Genomic DNA, 22,921 nt, shown 5'->3' with positions numbered 1-22,921 from the left:
AAAGCCTTCCCATTGCCTGGTGTGGAACAGGTCCTCTCCTCAGCTGAGCAACTTTTACCAATTTCCTAGTTTGCAGAAGGCTCCACACAGCTCTCTACAAGCTCCTAAGACGACTTTCTGTTGAATCCAAAGGCTCGGGTATGTCTGCTCCACATTACAGACCCTGCCATTAGCATGTAGGGCAATCTTTCTTGCTCCTCTGCAAGAGGAGCATCATCAGAATGTAGCAGGTTCCATGAGGTATTACTCAGCTTTGCCAGGTTAAATTTCATCCAAATTTGAATGATTATTCTGCTTTTCTGAACCCTCTTCTGACCTCAGCACACACGCACACACAGACTCCTAATTTTTTACCTCTATCCCAAAACACATATTTCTGTCCTGTTATTCCATCTTTTAGCCTTAAATTACTGAGGCTTAGGCAGTTTTCATTGTTAAAAAAACCAAAACAAAACCAACAAGGGATTGTTTTCTAGTTCTTGGTGTAGGATTATAAACAAAAGAACAGGTATGTACAATAGCTAGTTCCAGCTTAAGAAACCTTCATTTGTTACTACTGACTTACACCTGTTAAATTTAATGGCAAACTATCATTTTTACTACATTTTATTGCACAGGCGTCACTCCTAGGAAAAAGATGAAAGGAGTAACTGACTCACTTGCTCATTAAGGTACATTTTTGCAACTTCTTGAGCATGGTCTTAGCTCTATGCATAAAAGGATCCCATTGACCTGGGCACAGATGGAGGATTCCTCCTGTATAGGAATAAAACATGCAGACGAAGAGCCTCAGCCTTTTTTCCAAAGAAAAAAGCTTTTCAAAGCAACACTACATATCCAGCTCGTTAAAACTGGATTGACCTAGCATCAAGAGACATCGTTACATCTCATGTTTGTCTTATACGTTATGAATTGCAGAAATCTGTGAAAAGTCAGGCAGTGTTAACAGCACATGCCCTTGAACTTTTATTAATCTGTCTGTGCAGAATCAGATTTTACAGAGGGCAGTACTTTTTCAGCTAAAACCAAATGCTTTATTGTCACAGTACTGCTTCATTTTTATTTTTTTTTTTACAGACACTGCAATATTTTCCGAAACCCAGATTTCTACATTGTTTTTAAAAATTCCTTTGTGTTTATCTATGTGTCAAGTGAAAGGCAAGCTAAGCCAAATACTCCCTTAATTCATTTCCTACTAGAACATTTGATGACAAGTGTTTCCAAAGAAGAGTCTTCCCAGAGAAGTAAAAAGCTGAGCTGAGAACAGGAATGAACTTACATGCAAACTGCATGCTTTTGCTTTACAGAGATCTTAGTCATCCAGCACCATGAAGGCAACATCCCTCTAATTCAACCCATTGAGTCATCTAGTCACCAAGTCATTCTTGGTCAACATTTCATAGTTTATTATTTTTGGGTTTTGAGACTTGCTATAGAGATACAGCTTTTTAATCTTCCAAGCGTGACAATGCCCCTTATTCCAGAACCCTTTTAAACTTCATAAGTCACACTAAAACCCACTTCTTGGAAAATAAATCATTCAACGCCTTTTTGAGCAGACACAATAAGAGCAATATTCTCTCACTAATTACAGTTTTCCAGGTACCCATTTCCACTAAAATATTCGCAAGAAGTTTGTTGATGAAGTTAGTAATCACTGTCTAAGAAGATAAATAATCAAAAAATAGTAAATAACAAAATATCAGTTATACATTGCATGATGTTACTCTTACTTATTTTCTTTTTTTCACCTTTGGCACAGAGACCATACTGTCCCCTTATAGTCCAAACTCATGTGAATAACTCAAGTCTGAATCTAGCTAATCTTTCGCAAACATGAACATCTACTTTTGCTTGACATGAACAGGAACACTTACAGCAGTGACATATAAAGTAGAATAGCTCAGTTGGAAGGAACCTGTAACAATCATCTAGTCCAACAATAGTTACAGTGTGATCCAGAGTTTGCAGAACACCAAGAGGTATTTCAGGTTTCATTCTATAAAGCAACATATAAAACCATATATAAAAGCGTAAACAACATTGAGGAGTCAGACCTTGTAAGCTTAGGTAATAACAAAATTAAATTGGTCATAATTACTTGCTTTTCCTGAACTCAGATCTCTTACGTGCATTTAAGATGAGATGAGCTGTAACTTCCTGAAGTTACTGATTCTACTTCCACAGGACTAGTGGATGGGGATAAACACACTTAGGTAATACAGGAAAGCTGGATGAACCTCTCATCTCTTGTTTCAGACGTCTAATTTCAGCCTCTAGGAACAAGAGTTATATGTTCTGTTCATTTCTTGCTCTCCCTCCCTGACCCTACACAATACCAGACAAATAAGTTAAGCTCACCCTTTCTCAAGAGGCCCCTACACTTTCCTTATTATACCGGTGTCTGACTTAAGCCCATTAGTCAAATTGGCAAAGCTGTTAAATGCTCCCAGCTGTAAGTAAAGTCACCTGAAGTTTTTCAGTTATTCAGTCCTGTCACTAACTACTTTGAATGGTGAAGTACAAGACAACTCAAGTTAATGACCTCAGCTGAGTGGATGCTCTAATCTCAGTGACTTTCAGCCTTGGTTTTCTTTCTATTTAAGGAGATAAGCCTGTTTGATTTTACACTTCAAGAAACACTCAGGTGGTGGTGATGAGATCCTGGAAGTACTCATATGATAATGAATCATTGTCTTCAGCACAGGGTAGAGACTTAGGCAAGGGGCTACAAACTAAAGCACAGGGAAAAGCTCAAATACTAAACAACCACTCATTCAGTCAGAGCTGTCTCTTCTACATGCTGAGTGAAACAGCATCCTGATGAAATTAAAACTTAAAATGAAAGTGTGTGTCAAAATGCATGCTTGCATACATGTGAGTGAAACAATTGCACTGACCACCTGAATTATCTTTTCTAAACTGTGAATGTTTGACTTCACAATCCTAACATGTTACTTTTACATTCCGACATAAATGGACTGTGACTTAAGGACCCAAGTCTTGGAGGAAACTAGAGGGTTTCTAAGCAGGAAATCACAAAAAGCTTCCCAACGTTTTCCTTTATATAGTCAAAACCAGGAATAATCTAGCATAGATGTTCCTATGACCATTTTCCTATAGATCACTGGATACTAAAAACACTTCTTCATGTATATATTCATAAGTAATTTGACATAGCTGAATATCCTACTATAGCTGAGGATCTCGACCATACAACTGCGTATTCACAAAATCCTCCCAACTTTCATGTAATGTGCAGGAGCCTAATTCCGGGGCTATAAACCCAAAGCATGTACATTTAGTTTGATTTTTAAATAAACTCATTCTACTGCTCTTTAGATGCAGCAGTAAATAATGTCAAGGTACTGCAAGGGTCAATGCTGCAATGTGTGCACAATAAAAGTAATTTATTATGGTCTTGCTTCACAGGTGTCTGTAGAATAGTATCCTCAGCAAAAAATAATTTAAAAAAAGCTGTGAAGAAGCGTACCGTTCATCAGAATGACACACTATGGTAATTATTTATGTTCTTTTGGGAATACAGGTACAAGGAACTCTCTGTTACAGCAGCCTCACTTCAGAAAAGTAAAAAATAATAATGCTTATATAAAAGATCAGCAAATTACAAGATTCTAAACCTGAATTTCAACAATTACTTTTATTTTCAAATGCAAAAGAAGCATATGCTTTCACACTGTAAATATGCATGTAACTGATCTTACTATGGTTCTTCTGAGATGCCATGATTAAGTACTTTGACAAACACTGATACATGCAGATTTTGCTGTGAGAATAGCCAAATATGGTCTTTGTTTTTTGAGGAAACAACCAAGTTTGCCTTTGTTTTGTAGGACCTCAGCTTTGCACAGTACTTTCTGACTCAGCACAAAAGGCCAAATTGATATCTAAGTTCTATGCTGCAGTCCTACCTCCTAAAAACTCTTAGCACAACTAATCTGTCAATATTTTCTGCCTAGCTACATTCATCAGAGAAATAGCCAGCTGCTCCCATCCTGTAAGTCTTTTCTTCCATGTGGAAAGCAATACTTTGCACAAAGTGCCATAACAGCATTGATTTAGACAACATCAGTTCCCCTCTCCAACTGGAAAGCCATCTGCTGCTGGCGTTCCCAACAGTGGCACACCAAAAAGTTCATTGCTGAGTTAGTGGTGATTTCTGGCTAGCTAGATCTGTGCTGTGAGCAGATCTCACCTCTCAAATATTTTAATGGTTTACTTTTTCTTAAGACATCTGAAATGTATAAAAGTGTCAAGCTTATTTACATTTCACACAATTTATTTTTCAAAACTTTTAGTAAGGAAGTGATCTTCAGTCTTGGCTCTTAAAAAATGAAAATAACAAAAAGTAGGTTTTCAAAAATGTATTTGCATGAAATGAAAGGGTCTTATAAAATTAAACATCTTTTGCATTATTTATTGCATGTCATGTCTGGATTTTGCTAGCTAAAAGGTCTAATTTGAATCAAAGAGTAACATTTTGCCTGTGGATTTTAGGAGAGTTTAAAGGTCTTACACTGACAGAGTAGCCTCTATTAAATTCATAGACACCAGGTGGCCCCATAGCACTCACACATCTCACGAACAGATTTCACTTTCCCTATAGGGAAACAGGGAAGGAGCTGTATAATTTGATGTTCAAAGTTATTGCTGCTTGAAGTTTTAGAAGGAAAACTGCCTTGAATTTTATCAGATTTATAGATGTGTGTGTGCATACATACATATATATATATATATGAAATTGCTAACCCATAGCTGAAGTTCTTTGAACTCTATACATATTTTACTGTGTATTCATGCATGTGTTCTTCAAATCCAAACTCAGTTTTCCAAATGTTAACAAGTATATGGTTCTCATGTTTTGGGGTTTCTTCTGTGTCAGATACTGGCATAGGAAGGAGAATGAGGTTTTGAGGGGTCACAGTTCTGCAGGGCCCTTGTATCAGCCACAACAAAGTCTAGGAAGACTACAGTTTTCAGTGACTTGCCTGCTGTTTCTTAAGCTTTTTGCTGTCAGTGCTAAGTGAGGAACATTTTAGCCATCTCAAGGCATCTTCCTAACAGGCCTAAAATCCATTCGGATGGCCTTTGCCTTTTGCTTATTTTGTTCTGAACAGAATTTGCCTACAGGATGGTCCAGTTGGCTTTGTCTATTGTGAGTAAATAGTTGCACAGCCCTTAGTAGCACAGCCAGATTTCACTATATGAAACACATAGAGCTTTCAATCAAAAAAAAAAAAACCAAACCCCAGAAAGATTGATGGGTAGCTTCACATGAGCTCTTTTGCTTGCTTCAGTATGGCTTTGAAATATGTCCTCAGGGTACTTGATCCAGTTCATACTTTTGTAATGGGTGATAGACCACTGGCTACCAAAGGACTTTGATAGCAATGGCATCAAAGAAAGCAATTCTGCTGGTTCAAATGAGAGACGTACACAAACTGAAAGAACTAGACTGAGGTGACTAGATGGGAACCTTTAGCATGAATATGCTTAGACTCCCTCAAGTTCTAGCACAGTAAAAAATGACTGCTAGCTACACTTTGATCAACATGAACAACAGGATCTAATCCAGCTTGTCATTCCAGAAGCAAACATTAACATAGTACTGCAAGAATTTCTCCTTACACTGAAAGGAATCTGGTCTAACTAAAGCATATCATCAACTTTATTTACCTAACTCACATTATCATGAAGTAGTGACAAGCAGGATCACTCTATGCAGAACTTCTCCAGCTTAAACGCTAGCAAGTAAAGGGAGCACAGATGCAACTTCAAGCATTCTTCCTTCCTTCTCTTCAGAAGAGCGAATACAGAAAGAGATAAAAGGGCTGCAGTTAGATGTACAAAACTCATAGGGCATACAGAATCCAGACTTGTTTTGGCCACAGAGGGATCATGATGAGAACAAGAGAGAGAAAAGAAAGGCATTCTGTTGACTGAACAGCTGAATTTTTGTTGAGTACACGCAGTAAATTGTAACAACACAAAAAAACGTGCTTTTCTGACAGCCAGATTTACAATATCTTAATGAGCAACAGAGCATTTTGGTGACTACTGTAGGAAATATGTTAAATAGAATATAATATACAGCCACGCAATTAACAGAAAAGTATGGACAACTTTGTGAAGCGCATGACAATTGCACTGAGCAATGTACTTTAGCAACGGAAATGGAAATGTTGTTGCAGGACGTTTTGTTGGGGAGCTGCACACTGTCAGCACAAGGCAGAGTGCAGAAAAGCCTGGCTTCCCCAGGTTAGGAACTGTGTGGGAGCAGTAGCCAGAGCGCTAAGTTAAGCAGCTACAAAGTGCGCCAGAGAGGCTGTTCTGATTTCGATGCACCTACAGGTTTAGTGAGGAACTAGCGTTTCCCATTGCCTAGTTGTGAGCTAGGTCACAACCTAAAACTACACTCTTCAATGGAGTTTGAGAAGTAAGACCTTAAGACTTCAGGAATGCCTCTCCACTGAGTTAGAAGAATGGCATTTGACTGTGGATACTAGAAGCAAGCCCTTTTTTTTTTTTTCAAAAAAGCAAATACTAGACCTATATACCTACTCATAAAAAGTGTGAATGATCCCATCTTTTCTATTAAGGTCTAAAGGCTAGAAAGCTAACCCAGGAAGGAGAAGACCTCACTTTATCCTCATCCAGAATAAAACATGCACTTTCACCAGGAAGTGTAATACCTACCAGCAACGAAAGCAGTTTTGCAGTAGGAGGAAAAACCATTTTCCATATTTCCTTTTAAAGAAATATGACAGTGGTGGACAGTGATTTAAGATTCACTAGCACAAGGAGGCATGACGTTGCAGTCTGATAGTTAGGATACCTACCTGAGAAAGTCTTGGTCTGTCTTGGTAATTTATCGGCCAGTTGTAATGCAACCATCTCTTAAAAGAAACCTGTAACTAACACCTTTGCAGAGCTTGGATCTGTAGGAATGAGTAAGGTAGATGCTGCAAGAATGCACTCATCAGACAAAGTGGAAGTGGAAGGATAAGCATACCTATATGATTAGGCACCAGCATCAGACTGGCAGAAACCGAAGCCACTTTGGAATAGGCAGAGAACTGCAGGTTTTAAAAATATTTTTAAAAAATCAAATAGAGAGAAATTAGGTGACTCCAGTGAGAAGACCCAATTCTCCTGTCCGTAAAACCAATGAAGTTTCTGTTATTGATGGCAACAGAAGCAGAGATGGGTCTAAAGTTTGTTGACAAGATGTAAGCATGGAAAATATTGGCACACAAGTGCTTTATATTTCAAGTAGAGCTGCAAAGAACAAAACTCTCAGAGGTATGTGTGAAACTACTCAGGCACGCTGTCAGCTAGGAAAGAGCAGGAAGCCCCTTCTACTCAATTAGTCATACTGAAACCAGGATCAGAATAAAGAGCTCTTGAACTCCAAACAAAGCAATGGATTAGAAGCAAATATTTCTGTCTTTATAATAGCCTGAGATGGAAGCTACTATTTATGTGGTGGTAGAGTGAAAACATAAGCCTTCTGAAATACATTCTCTCAAAGAGATGACAGTACAAAAAAAAAACCTGTGCATGTAAAAAAGGTGCAGTATATGTTTATTTAAAATAAGTATTCATACAGAAGGACATTGATAACACATGGAAAATTCAGTCAGATTCTAGCTCCAAGTTATCCTTCCCTCACAAAAGTAATGCAAGCTGAAGATTAGACTTGCTGTTTGGCAATGTAAACATCGCAAAAAGAGCGTTTCCATTAGGAGGTACTTTGTTACATTCTAATTCTTGGCTCACCTCACCTTACATGATGCCTGTTCTTAGAATATGACTATGAAGTTGGAGCAATATCTGCAGAAGTTGGACCATACTCAAATATACTATTTTTTGTAATAAAACCAAACCAAGCCTACCCGCATGTAACAGGTGAACCATCTTTAGATTAGCTTATTAAGGTTTCATTTGTAAAAGGAATTATTTTGCCTTTTTCAGTGCTGGTTTCCCAGCTTACGCTTTTTATTTCATGTTGAATGATAAAATTCAGTCTGTTACATGAGATAATGGATCCCAAAGATGAAGCCACCCACCTCGTTTTCTCTGAAGTTATAGTTCAAAAAATTAGATGCTGAGATAGCATTATACCAAGATCCAAGGGTATCAGTGTTTAAATTACTACTAAAAAAACTTGTAAAAGGTTCAAAAAGTGTTGTGGGTTGACCCAAGCCAGCAGCCAAGCACCCACACAGCTGCTCACTCCCTCTCTCCCCTCCATCCCCAGCAGGACAGGGGAGAGAAGAAGAGCAAAAGTAAGAAAACTCACAGGTCGAGAAAAAGGCAGTTTAATAAGTGAAGGAAAGGGGAAAAAAATAAACCACCAAGTAATGCAAAGGTAATCACTTACTACCTCCCAAAGGCAGACTGATGCCTGCAAACAACAGCCACCTTGGAAGTCAGATCTTCCCTCCTACTTTCTTCCTCTACCCTGTTTTTATTGCTGAGCATGATGTTATCTGATATGGAATAGCCCTTTGGCCAGTTCAGGTCAGATGTCCCAGCTGTGTCCCTCCCAAACACTTGCTCATCCCCAGCCTACTTGCTGTGGGGGTGAGCAAGAAAATGAGAAAGCCTTGACCCTGTGCAGGCTCTGCTCAGCAACAGCCAAAATACTGGTGTGTTATCAACACTGTTTTAGTCACCAATCTGAAACACAGCACCATATGAGATGCTGTGAAGAAAGTTAACTCCATGTCAGCCAGACCCAGTACACAAAGAAACTCCAAGAATTCAGCTATTAATCTGCATGAGATATAGCAGATTAATACCATAGCTCACCATCTGGAAGTTCAAACTCAAAAGCAAGTAATCTACTGTGAAATGCTTTCAGCATATGAAACAGTGTGCAAAATTTATCAATCCTGAAAGCAGTCCACAACACTCAATACTATTCTTAATATTTGCAGTAGTGGCCTTGACCAGCCTATTTATAAAATAAGTAAGTAGTAAGGCCTTCCCCAAACATACAACTTCTTATGTAAGCTTGTGGGATATGTATCCATGTCATTAAAACTTATCTGTTCTCCTCCTACAGTTTGGATATTGCTATTTACTGTTTAATCCCAGCAGGTTGTAAGCAGTATTGTACAGTAGATATGCATAAATAGAATCATAAATAAAAACGCTAACAAGGTGCTCAGAAAGGCAGCTCAATGACTTTGCCACTGCGTGTGAGAACTCATTAGTTTACGATGCTTGCTTACTCTAGTTCTGGGAGAAAAAAAATATATAAATACAACAGCAGAAGCTGTAGTTTCCATGCATCTCTTCTCCTGCCCATAAGTAAATATCCTGGGGGCAGAGGGCAGAAGTGATGGTCTGTGGAGGTCAGCAGTGTCTCGTCACAGAACTCAAGAGCTCCTCAATGTTTGTAGGAATGACAGTTCATTAGACTCAACATATCTCAAACAAGGCCACACCCAGAGACAGTAGTTTTTATTAATCTACCATAAAACTCACTTCTGTTAAGGGTAAAGGTGCTGAGCACCACAGATGTTTAACCCACTGAAAGCCTTCAGGAGTTGAGAGCGTAAACAGTGCGTAGGCTTCCTGGCACTTTCAGGTGTTCAAAGGCAAACGTAGACCTCATTACCTCTTTGAGAAACTACTCTTCATCTCCAGAAAGTAATACAGGAGAGCCAGTAAGAAGATTTCCATAAATAAAACAAAAAAAAGGCCACTGCAGAGTAAGAGTGCCCACAAAAATTAACCTGTAGCACTGAGAAGCGTTTAGCGATTCAGTTTTACGTGTGAAGGCCACTCCTGCAGAGCAGTAAGGCTCTGCTGGTGCACGTCAGTACTCGCAGCTCTGCATCGCTGGAGCAGGAGCTGCTTTGGGGCTCCAGCCGAGGAGCAGGAGCCCCATCCCAGGTGAAAGTGCCCATCCAGCAACTCTGGCGCTTCTCTCCATGCGGCAAGAGCTTTCTGGGAAAGCCTGAGCTCACTTATTGTTGAATTTGAAGATGAACTAAGCAGGGTTATATGCCCAGGTTTTTAAAAGTAGAATCACTCACTGAAGAGATCTGTCATGAGTGTGAGAGGCTAAGGCACAACGAGAGAGAGCAATCAAGGACATGATTTCCCATGTCCAATTTAAACCAAGGCGGCTCCACTTCCAAGCAAGCTGAAGCCACTTTAAGGCATATGGGGGGCCCCATGAACACAGATAACGGCAGCTGCCAAATCTAAACACGACTAGAGACATCTTTCTCTTCCTAATACATGCAGGTGACCCAAATTCGGGTTCTGGGACACTGGTGAGCTAAAAAAAAACCCACAAACATAGCTTTGCTTGAGGTATTAAAAATTTTACAGCTTGCGCTGTATCGCTTTCCATGGGCCTCGATGCAGATGTGCCATAACCACCAGAATCGCTCAGGCTCTGCTCTAGGTAGACATTTCTTGGGCAAGTTTTGCTCCCTTTAAAAAACAAGCAGCAGCAAAAGCAGCAGCCCTAGCTCCCCTTTCCTCCCTCCCACCTTCCCCGCAGCAGGTCAGGCTAGCAGCAAACACGGATATTCTCTATTCCACAGTGCTACACAGCATGCAAGCTCACTTCTAAATAGATCCAAATAGAAGTTTCTCAACTGCAAAATAAATACAGTGCTTACTGTAAGTTATGCAGAAAAATGTAGGTTATACCTAGTATTTCATGGTAAACGTAGTGTTATTTAACTTTTTTCCTTGTACTCAGTGTAGCAGATACTAGAGGCCCATTTGAATTAAGTTTACTTTCTCGGTTTTTTACTCCCTGTCATAACAAAATAGTGATCATCTTGCCTGCTCTTCATAAGGGGACCTTTTGATACACCAGGCATTCCTTTGTTACACGCTGTTGCTGATTTTCCCTTAGGAAGAGGCTTTTTGGCTGTTGTGGCCAAGCTTTCATTCGCTTGCAAGCTTTTGGCTGAAGGCTGACCTTTCGTGGAAGGCTGCGCTGGCTTTTTGGTCACCACCACTTTGGCTGAAGTTTGAGGAAGCCGCACAACAGATAAGGGAGTGCGTTCAGGAGGTTTGGATGAAGTGGGTCCAACCTCAGAGTGTTTACTGACATTTGGCTGCTTATTGACAGCTGACGATATGTTTTTGCTTGTAGATACCAGCGCAGGTGGTGACTTTGATACTTTGCTAACTGCAAGGGAAGGTGCAGAAGCTGAGTGTTTTAGGACTGAAGCAGTTTTCAGGTTCCTTGCCAGGTCAGCAGCTGTTTGTGGAGCTTTCTGAGGATGCCGAGACCCAGTTCCTGAGGTCTGAATAGCATTTTCAGAAGGAGGTTTTGCAAGGAGCTGCTGAGAACATGCAAACTCGGCAACAGCACGTAGATTTGTAACAGGCAGCCGAGCAGCCCTCGGAGCAACTGAATTTGCTTTGGTTTTAGTGATGGATACAGGTTTGCATTTAGCAGGGACACGCTTCTGTGTTGAAGTAATTGTTTCAGCTGTCCCAGGCAAGTGAGATGGCTGTTTTTTAGAGGACGAGAGGGCAGAATGCGGCGCTGGTGCCGGGGAACCCTGCGGCAGAGCAAATTTCACCTTGGGACCATCAGGGGACCGAATACGTTTGCGCAATGTTTCAGAGTGAACAACAGCCGTTCTTGTTCCTGCAGATGAAGAGCTTTTGCCTACAGGCTGCAAAGGAGCAGAAGCTGGTGGGTTGTGTGCAGGAGACTCCAGTTTCTTTGAGGTGCCAGCTAATGGTTTGAAAGGAGACTGCACACCTGTCGCTGAAGACCCTTGTAATTTGGACCTGACTGTCAATGACTTAGCGGTGGAGGATGGAGGCACTGGCACTTTCGGTGACGCCAGGGCAGGGGACTGAGGACGTTTAGATAAAGCCTTCTTGGCACTGGCCCCGATAGCTGAAGCAGGAGTAGGGGGTTTTGATGGCTGCTTCTGAAACATATTGACGGCCGACATTGGATTCATAACAGGAGGCTCCTGAATGCGAGCTGATGAGTTGGGGACACTGTCACTGGTGACCCCTTTCTGAAACGCCAGGATTTTTTGTTCCAGAGTTGCAAACTGAAGCACTCGGCATGGATCATATTTAAGCAGAAAACCTTGAAGAGTGTCCCAGCCTCCACCAACACGTACCATCACATGCTTGCCATGTAGCATCTGAGAATGGAGGAAGAGGGGGTGGGAGCAGAAGAAGAACAAGAGAATTTTCTATCTTGTTTTATGCAGCATTATGTCTTCAATTTACATTACCATCAATTGAAATTGACTAAAAATAGAACCTCCTTTCTTACAGAAAAACATTTTAAAAAAAGAGAAATTATGTGATAAATAAGGTTTATGCTTGTCAGTTCTTTTATTGGAATTTTTCTCCTGCAGAGACAGTCATTATGTGTCAGGAGATAATGAAAGCATATATACTGAAGACATTTTAACCATTCTGTCAGCATCTTTAATTAGTATACAGAGGTTTGGGTACAGGATTTGTTCAAATTATGGACGTCCTCATTACTCAAGCTCTTACGCCTGTTGAAAAGAGTGCTCAACTATCCTGCAAATTATAAACCCCAAGTGTCCAGATTTGAACAATCCACGTTCTCAGGATATTCTATAGCAACACCTTTATTTATATTGCAAGTTGTTAGTGAAATTTTAGAACACCACAGAAAAGCATTAACTTACTTAGTTCAGAGTGGCTGCAAAATCAATGGTTGTAAGATCTGAGTAGCTACACCTACTTTGAGTAGGGGATTGGATGACGTGGTGTCTCAACCTAAATCATTCTGTAATTCTAAAACAATACCATAAAAATGAAATATTCCACTTAAAAGCATTTCTCTGCCCATTATGAATATAAATTGGAATTCTGAGAAACTACTTACTCGTATGAAGAGTATTTTATCTCCCAGTCTATAACGTCCCTCCGATAAGTATTCAATTGAAAATCGATGGGAACAACTGCAGGGAGGATCTTCTGCTATATGTTTAACCTAGTTATTAAAATTGAAAGCATTTGTTAGTATTTTGACAGAAGCATATGTTTAACAGTTTGAGATATTTAATACAAGAAAAGATACTGATCTCTTCATCTCATAATCTAAGAAAACACTAGAATTCTATTCCACCACAAGAAAATCTCAGCTACGTAGAGCTTCAAAATGTAGAATAAAAGATTAAAAGAAAGAACAAACTGTTACACAGACAAATATTTTGAGTTGTTCCAATTGAAATTAATTTTCTTCAATTTTAAATTATTTCTACTTTTGTTTTTAAGCTTCATCCTTAACACTATGTGTAGCAGCATCAATTCCAAGCATGACCTTGTAAAGACACTGTTATGGTCTCTAGAAATTGAAACAAGTGCCTGGGTCTCTCCTGTGACCAAATCCATTGCTACACCTGACCCAGGGCTACTTCAGCATTCTCCTTAAATTTTTGTAAGGCTTTTATAAGTTTATCTTCTGTGTGACACCCAAGAAGGAAACCACTGAAAAAAGAAGAAAGGTAGTCCCCAAATAAGTCCAGGGTTACAGAAGATGCGCCTCTTGCAGCCACTTAGAAACTTAACAGACTATTGCCAGGCAGGAAAAATTGTGAGACTTTTCAGAAAGAGCGAAGATCTGGTGACTGACATTCCTAAAGAAGCAGAAGTTTTACATTACAATACAGAAGACCTTTAAAACAGATGAATTTTAAAGTGTCAACATGCATTTTTAAGCAAATTAGGAAAGTTGTTCATCATTCCTTTTGGACCAATTCACAAGATGTACAAATCATTTCCTTATCTGCATACATATTCATTTCCAATTGGTAGAGTTACAGAGGTTTTCTTTAAAGTCTTTCAAAAAAGAATTTAATCAAAGTCTACTTTAACATTTGATGAAGTTTTATGAAAGCCTCAAATTGAAGAGAAGCATACATTACAGTTATAGAATATTGATACACCAGCAAAATTAAATGATAGTATTTCTTATACTCTAAAGAAGCAATTAAGGGGGTGGGGGGCAGGAAATCAAGGCAAGTTATATGCACTGACACATAAACTCCCCAATATACATGATAGAATTTTGCTTCCATTTTCATAAACGATAGTTGTTCAAGAGGTACATAGCTTTCTGTTTTCTATTTAAGGAGGCTCACAAATATTAGATGAAAACCAGCCTATGTTTACTGAGCCAGATCATACAAGTACTAAACTTAAGAGTTTGATTTAAAGCCCATATCACAATAAATAAGTAGTATTTACTGCCTCATGTAGCTCCCCCTGGTGGCAACACGACTTTGTTGTGCTAATAGGTGATGGCGGTCCAGAGGTCATCAGCAGTGTTTCTTCTAGCTCAATTTCCTTCTCCAGTTTTACTAGTACAGGAGGTTCAACTCCATACCTCAACACAAATACAAAAGTAGAGAGTTTAATTGCTAAAGAAAACAAAAACAAATCGATGATAACAAACATGCAAAATTCTGAGTAGCTTGACTGACAAGGAATAGCACTACATCAGCCAGAGGAGTAACTGCCTTGATAATACAAAGAGAAGGAGCAACTCTTGAGTTTGTAGTAGAAGTCCTCCCAAAGGTGGTCTTGGAGCTACCAGAGAAGGCAGTAAAAATACTATCAAAACTATACAATTTAGGTCACATCTAATTTAGTTAAACTATCTTAAAGCTTCCAGATCTGCACTAGAAATAAATTAGAAGTCTAAATGTCGAGAATGAAAAAGAGATACCTGCCAAAAAGCTTAAAAAAATAAAGACCTTAACACTGTGTGCAATGTTCAGTGAATGTACATCAGTTCCAAGATGTACACATATCTATAAGCTGAATGTAGTATTTAAACATACAGCTATAAGAAACAGTGTCAAACAGCATTTCTCCACGAAAAGTCTGATAAATATTTGAAAACATAATCATATTTTATGGTGGCCCTAGAAAAGCTACTCATTACTTTCTGCATGGAATTAACATCTACTGCTTTGCACTTAAACACAGCAGATCATCTCAACTTTGACTTAGCTTTTACTTAATAGACTATGTTCTTTAATTTCTTGTTAAGAGCATGTATGGATCACATACCTGGATACAATGCGTCCAATTTCCAACAAACAAAGATACACTTGTCTTGGATCCTTGTGCAAAACTAAAAGGGAAGAGAACAAAATGAAACTACAGCTCATATTTACTATGAGGAGACCTGTGCAATTAGGTACACAAAAGTGAAGATAAGGAACAGATGACTATAAATGCCATCATTCTACCCAGAGGCAATCTATGTTATCATGGATAAAGCACTATATGCTTTCCAACTCTAATTTTCTATTCCGTAACGTGTTTAAACCCATCCTGGCATTCCTGAAATGAAACATTTTCCCACCTCCTAAGAGAAACATGCTTTATTTGATTTTATGCTGTTCTTTCTTGATGTCAACTGGTGTCATGGTTTAACCCCAGCCAGCAATTAAGCACACACAGCCTCTCACTCCTTCCTGATGGGATGGAGGACAGAATCAGAAGGGTAAAAGCAAGAAAACTCGTGAGTTGAGATAAAGACAGTTTAGTAGGTAAAGCAACAGCTATGTGGGCAAGCGAAGCAAACCAAGGAATTCATTCACTACTGCCCGTGGGCAGGCAGGTGTTCAGCCATCTCCAGGAAAGCAGGGCTCCATCATGTGTAATGGCTGCTTGGGAAGACAAATGGCATCATTCAGTGTTACTCACTTCCTTCTTCCCCCAGCTTTATGTGCTGAGCATGACGACATATGGTATGGAATATCCCTTTGGTCAGTTGGGGTCAGCTGTCTCAGCTGTGTCCCCTCCTGACTCCTTGCGCACCCCCAGCTTACTCACTGGTGGGGTGGTGAGAGATGCAGAAAAGGCCTTGCCTCGGTGTAAGCACTGCTCAGCAGTAACTAAAACATCCCTGTGTTATCAACACTGTTTCAGCACAAATCCAAACCATAGCCTCTTATTAGCTACTATGAAGAAAATTAACTCTATCTCAGCCAAAACCAGCACAACTGGAAAGAAAGAGATCTAAGGGCTTTCCCTTCCCTTCCCTATCCCCAAATGTATTATAGCAATCTTAAAAATGAAAAGCATTCAACAACTGCAAGTAGGAAAACACACTCCATATGTTCACGCTTGTGCATACAGACACAGGCACACACACTCTATAGGTGAACAATGGTAGGAGAACACACTGCAAGGGATCCAGCTGACAAGTGGATGGCTATGCAGCCAGTCAGCCTAAGAGGTTTAAACCCTTGGCTGTGAAAGAATAATCAGGGTGATTGTTACTGTTTCAGTAAGCAACAGACCCTTTTCTTACCACTTTAAAAGTTCTGGGTGCCAGCAGGGTTCATCCATATGGCAGATTCACTCAGTTGCACTAGAATATACCACTGCCTGTGGCAGCTCCCCTACCCCACGCTACACCCTTATTTCACTGCTCCCTATCAGCCCCTACCTCCTGCCCCACCCACCCAAAGGTTTTCTTCAAAATTTGGTATCTTTGTGAGGATCTCTGAGAAAGAAAGTGAAAACCCCTGACCATAAGAAGGAGGGGAGAATGCCATTGTTTTAAGAGGCAAACATCAGATATCCGCTGTGATCACAGAAAAGATGCAACACTATGTTAGGTAAGTTATTAGTGCAGAGTTTTGCACTAGGCTTTGTTTCTCAAGGGCTGTGCCCACATTAACCCAGCTAGTGCCCAACGCTGAGGCTGCTTTGCACCCCTCAGTTCAGAGCAGCTCTAACAGCTGCATGCACTCCACTGAGTAGACACAGTAAACCATGATCAGGAGAGCTGAAGAATAAGATGGAAGAGTGGAGTGATAGCCAAATGGTGTGTAGGTGATTGCAATAGTTCTGGGTTTTCTTGACAATTTTGAAATGAAAACATTCAATTGTTTTTACTGCTGCACTGAAGACCAGAAGAAGCAGAAGGAAAGCAGTGCCTGTTTTGGTTACTTGCAACTTCCATCTTTCGATGTGCAAGAAAAAGGAAAAAAAAAAACAAGGGCCATGAACAGAGAGGGAAAACAGTTTAAAAATTTCACACACAACTACCTCCTCCCTGCCTCCATTTAAGCCTCAAAATTGAGATGCTCTCAACGTGTTCTAAGAGCATAGTTGTATGAATGCTCCAGAAAACAAATCATCTCTACGCTTTCTTAGCCAACTAGGTATACTACCTAATAACTCAGAAACTAAAGGCTGGGAGAAAGATCATTCAATATCCCTTCACCCACACATACTGCATCTTACTTTCCCTCCAACACCAACAAGTATAAAAAAACGTGAAAAGAAGTAGATACAATTTTCATATGGTGTAACATTTATATAAAACAAGTCTGACTTTCTCCGCCCTGTGCAGTAACGATATTCAGCAGAAACTGGAAATTCACTCTGAAGAGAAGCCTAATGAGCCAGCTCTATATTTACAGATGAAATCTAACATCTTTGTGGTGTTCAGTTTGATATTTAAAATGATTTTGCTTTAAATAAGACTGAAGTGTTTCCTAAAATAAAAGCTGAGTATGAAGTCAGATGTTCTTGTTTACATCATCTACTCCAGGTTGTAGGTCTACTTTTTAAAAGATCTGATTATGAAGGGTAAGTCTAGAAAAGAAACTAGGCATAGCCATACCTAAAAGGTACTAGAGGTCATTTCATCTTTTTTTTTTTCTCCATAAGTGCTTTTGTCAGCTGTAACAGAAGGAGCATAATTTGCCTGCATACAGAGGAGAAAAAATCCCCAGCAGAGATCAAGACATTTGGCTTGATGTCAGAGGGCATCCCATAATGGCTAGTCTCCCTTTCTGCTGTCTGAGGACCCACTTAATTTATTTCTTTCATAGCCATCCACACTTTTCAGGAGGTGCTATTAGTATCTGATGGGAAAAGGACAAGTGTCAAACTGTCCTTCCCGTTTTGTTCATTAAGAATGCCTTGAAAGTTTGATGGAGAACATCAGTGGAAAGAATGTTTCATCAAGGAGGCTGCAAGTCTGCTCATTTTGACTGCCAAAAAGGCTCACAGAAGATATTTATGCCACAAAGCAAGCTTGTGTCAAGAGTTACAATCAGACTTCAAAACACTTCTTGGCTACGAGTGAAAGGAAAGCCACAGCATTAGGAAATCCTGTCTGCTTATCTCAGGGAGGCTAAACAGGTTCTTGCTACCCATCCACTTACAGGAACCAAGATGTTTAAGCAATGTAATTCATACAAGCTGAACTGAAAAAAATATTAAAACTTATTTTCTTATAGCTCAGTTCTCCTACTCATCTGTGTTTCATGGCACTGAAAAAAAGACACACTCCCTAGTTAAATTGGAATGACACAGATGCAAATGAGGATATTTTCTCAACTGTTTTAAAAGATGACTTATCCAGTAGAGGAGGCATAGGCAGTCCAACTAGCAGGGAGGAGAGCTTAAAAGAAAAGCAGTTAATGAAAACAGTGCCTCTCATTTAAATGGCATTAAATGGCACAAAGACTTCAAGAAAATCTAGTAAATATTGTGACAAATTCCTTTGATTACTGAAAACAAAGGTACTTTGCAATTTTTTTGCTATTCTGCTTGACAGGCAGATATTTCAATTTTTTAAAAAAAGAAAACAAACTCAAAAAAAAAGGGTGTTTGGCTTGCCACGGCAAGATTTGTATTAATTAATTTTTACTGACATAATAGCTGGTAGGAGAGTATTTCATTAATTACCATGTGATGAAAGCACAGTTCCTCTTAATTAACAGTCAAAAAAATTTTATTCCATCTGGAAGTACCAGTCTAGAAGCTGTTTGTTATAAGAGACAGATTGTGCACTGGGGCAGGCATACACACAGCTGGCAATATGTATTTTTACAACTGTCTTATTAAATGTGAAAATACAAACGGTTTAGAGTCATGTCAAGCAGGTCCTGAAGTAAATGTTAACTACCAACAGACTGTTGTCACTTCAGGCACAACACCCTGATGTAGTTAACCAATTTTAGCAGTCATGAATGCATTATTCTGAGGGCTTTCTGCAACAAGAACGAGCTCTAATACCAAATAAAAGATCTTATTGTGAGTTGACTCTATGGCCCTGTGGTCTTCCCGCACAGGGAAAGCAAAACCACACTCTTCTCTATTTCTCAGTGGGCCTTTTTACTAAAGGAAAACTTGGGAGTTTGCTGCACAGCTGTCACTCCCCCCTTCCTCCCACACAGCAACTTTTAGAAGGTTGGAAAGGCATCATGCAAGCTAGAGCAGTCACTGAACTGATTTTTCAAGGCTTTTATGTGAACACTGCTTTAAAATAAATAAAAGCATTCATAGCTTGCACAGGACAGGTACAGTAGAGATAAAGGCTTCACAAGACTACGCACAAGAAATCTCCCTGACCAGGTAGTTATCCACATACAGATCAAAGCAAGTCTTGCAAAAAGATAGATTTACCTAAACCTTCAGATTCAAAGAGATAAGTCTCATCAACTCCAATGGCCCTACACCAGTTAAGAAAGTTGGCTGTATTATCTCTGGCAAAAAAAGATCCTGATGGAGCATCCTTCTTGCATGGAACTTTTCTCATAGGAAAATTCTGGCAAGGGAAGAAAACAAAAAGTACATTGTGCACATCAACATCACCAACAGATTTCAAAGCATATTTCCAAAGTAAAACAAACCCTAAGTTCAGAATTCAGAAACAGTGGTTAGTAACTATTTTGTGTTCAACCTGCCATGTATTTTATTAAAAAAGCTACGCTAATGTAGAAGGCATTCCATCTTATCTTTGCCAACAGTCACTGAGTGAACAATCCTGAGCTCTGCAACCTCTCCCAGAACGGCCCATACAGTTGCTTCCCCATTTCTCCATATGCTGGGGTCTTCACAGATCTAGATAATTATTCCCCCCTCCCAGCTCTGTTCACAGCAGCAGAATAAGCACAGCTAGAGAACCCCAAATCAACTAAATTATACTTAGCTGCCAGATTTTAACATTTTAGAGCCCATTCTAGGAAGCAGAGGGAATCAGAAGCATGCAAGGGGCAGTTTCCTTTAAAGCAATTCAGTACTTATTTGGTCTTAAATTTGTATCTTCAAAACTAAAAAAGCAGTTCAAAGATACACAAGTGGTGGGTCTTGTCCTCCTTAAAAAAAACTAAGGTTTTGCAGCATTCGCATATATATATCTATAAGTACTATTTGGCAATCTAAGACTGCTGTCTTGTTCTCTCCAATTAATAATAATTTTAATATTATTAATGATATTACTTATTAGCAATATTTAAACCTATTGTTTTACTAGATAAAACAGTAAAATATAGACATGCAAAAATGGTCTGGATATGGTGAAACTGTTCCTCCTGCCTCCAAGGGAAACACTGTCCATTAGAGCATGTTAGTTGGTGACCTACTATTTGGCAAATCCAAGCATTGCTGTAGCTATACTGGGTACCTGTATATTGAACATAAGCTACCTGCCCCAGTGTTACATGGTTTTATACTCCAAAGTGACGGATCAGTATTTTTCATTGTACAAACACAGACTGGAAGCTGCTTGAGATTCATGTTTCAACTCAGCCTTGGTTCCTAAGTAAAACACTGAAGCTCATATCTCCAGGTACATCTCAATACGGATATTTTCATGGCTGACCTATATACTAGAGTTGAGCCACCAGTTTCTGGCATAAAACACACCACTTAAGTATCAATGGATATCTTGTTACCAACCCACACTGATGTTATGAGGGGAACAAACAAACTCCAGACTCTGACTAAATCTCACTTTGGCAAGACTTCTACTGAAATCAAACTAAAAAGCTAGTAAGTACCTTAGTATTTGATTAACAAAGTGAGTAATTCGTTGCAAAAGGCCAGTTTCTTGATCTATAAAGCCACACTATCGTTAATCAGTCTCTGGATACACAGCACACTTAACATCACTTTGGGAAGCTTCACTCACCTGCTTTCCTTTTACTACTTCTTATAATTCAGGTTTATATATGCATTGGAAAAAAAAAAATCACAATACAACTCACCCTTAAATTATTTGAGCTACAACACTTTTTAATTGTGTTTTGAAGAACACCAACCAATTGGCAGAGTAGTACTCCATTATCAAGTTCTTCTAGCAGTTGTTCTGCCGTGACTTCTGTTCCTAAAAAAGGTCAATTTTAGAGTTACTCCACAGAAGGTAAAGAAGTTTCATAAGAACTTAGAGGCAACTCACACAGCATCCTAGTGTTAAGGACTGAAAATTAGTAGAAATATGTACATAAACTAAAATCAAATATCCGCTTAATTTGATTTTAATTAGACTAACAAGATTCAGAAATATGAATTAGAACAATTAATCATTCTACCTCTAAGAGATGGCAGCTAATAAAATCTGAAACCAAAGCATGCATTTTAATTTCAATTCTCCTAGCCATTCAGGCTCAAATACACCAGATCTTAATAGTACTATAGACATTAAGTGTCAGCATTGACTGGAATATTGGAAAGTGCTTTAAAATTTATTAGAGAGTGATTCATTTTTAACCTCACCCAGCAAGCCAGACAGCCAGATTGACAGATCTTCTTGCATAGGCACCAACGTTGCTTCATGCCGCACAGATATCCATTGGTCATACAGGCACACATCTGCCAAGCCTGGCCCATGTCTGGGAGTCAGAGGGCTTCGGGGACTTAAGGGGAGGTCATCTCCAAACCACACCTGCAGAAGATTTCAATAAGCTGAAGATGGCAAGCTCTAATACTTGCAGTCAGATGATGAAAACTTGCAGTTCTGAATTATGCTAAAGATCTACTATTTACAGATTAAGTGTTCATTCCCATTTGGACAGATGCACCAAACAAATACAAAAGTAACCATGAACAGTGCAGCTCTCATTAGTAACTCCTGTATCAAAAGTACTACTACATTCATTCTCCTCACTTCTTTAGATTTAAAATTACATAGTTTCCTGAATATTAAATAAAGAAAACATGCTTTAAATTTGTGGGTTTATTTTTCCTCAGCATATTTTAAGTTAACGATATCAGCAGTTTATGATACAGTTTACTACAGACCACTGATTTCTCTGATTAAACATTTCAGAGGCGTTTTGTGTTTAAATCATTAAAATGATGATGTTAAAAGAGGAAATATATTCCCATGCAAGAACAGAACTTCACTTCTGGAACATGGATCCTTAGTATTTCTCTTAAAGATTGCATGTTTTCAAATGGAGAGGTACCTTTCAAGAAAAGGACCACACTGAAATTTTGGGTACAAAATTCCCAAAGACAGAGAGTTCTTCTGGTATTCTTAACTACTTTCCTTCAGTTCAGTGTGTGCATAAAATATATTTATTTATTTATACTGAAGTGATTAACTAGAATATAGGGGTTTTAAAAACACCTCTTAATCATCAAGCAAGTTTTTAAACAATCTAAGCCTTTGATTCCAAAACCTTCTTAGGTAACAGCACTTAGGAAGAGAAACGATCACCTACCTGATATAACACTGGGTTATCTATCTTGTCACATTGCTTCATTTGTAAAATGGGAAAATCATTATTTTTTTTTTTTTTAACTAGAGATAAGTCTGGGATTCTAGCATTTCACCTGCTTCAGGGTAGACCTTTGAATAAAAGAAAATATTATACGGAACCCAAATATTAAAAAGGCATTTACCTGAACTGCATTCTGCATGGTCATCTGCATTTACATTAGTTTCTCCCCCTGGGGAAAGAGAAGAGAATTTTTAATACAGTCCCTCATGTTTTCATGAAAAACCCACCAGTGCTGTTTTGGCAAAACATGAGCGAGTCTAATCAGGAATGGAGAGGGGGAAGAGAGAAATATCTTAGCAGCTAAGGTTTTGATCCAGTATTCAGTTAACTTAAGTTTTCTGCTCTTAAACAAAGCAGCAGTCATT

At 39.1% G+C, this 22,921-nt stretch overlaps 1 protein-coding gene across 1 annotated transcript; it reads right to left on the bottom strand.

Moving 5' to 3' along the window:
- Window positions 1–10,784: 10,784 nt before the first annotated feature.
- On the bottom strand, window positions 10,785–22,707 carry GAS2L3 (growth arrest specific 2 like 3). Its single transcript, XM_009987617.2, has 8 exons — window positions 22,678–22,707; window positions 21,547–21,715; window positions 21,039–21,157; window positions 19,456–19,597; window positions 15,088–15,151; window positions 14,260–14,398; window positions 12,896–13,003; window positions 10,785–12,173 (listed from the first exon to the last, which is right to left on the bottom strand). The coding sequence occupies exons 1-8, from the start codon at window positions 22,705–22,707 to the stop codon at window positions 10,785–10,787; spliced, it is 2,160 nt and encodes a 719-aa protein (XP_009985919.1).
- Window positions 22,708–22,921: the final 214 nt, after the last annotated feature.

This window comes from Tauraco erythrolophus, chromosome 4 (genome assembly GCF_009769465.1).
Source record: "Tauraco erythrolophus isolate bTauEry1 chromosome 4, bTauEry1.pri, whole genome shotgun sequence".
Taxonomy (NCBI): Eukaryota; Metazoa; Chordata; class Aves; order Musophagiformes; family Musophagidae; genus Tauraco; species Tauraco erythrolophus.
This window is presented reverse-complemented; position numbering and strand designations above follow the sequence as displayed.

Coding starts and splice junctions, on each gene's coding strand:
- GAS2L3 (XM_009987617.2), bottom strand. CDS start 22,707: ATGCAGATGACCATGCAGAATGCAGTTCAG. Junction 21,158..21,546: donor CTGGCTGTCTGGCTTGCTGG/GTGAGGTTAAAA, acceptor GACCTTTTTTAG/GAACAGAAGTCACGGCAGAA. Junction 15,152..19,455: donor CTTTGAATCTGAAGGTTTAG/GTAAATCTATCT, acceptor CTTCCCTTTTAG/TTTTGCACAAGGATCCAAGA.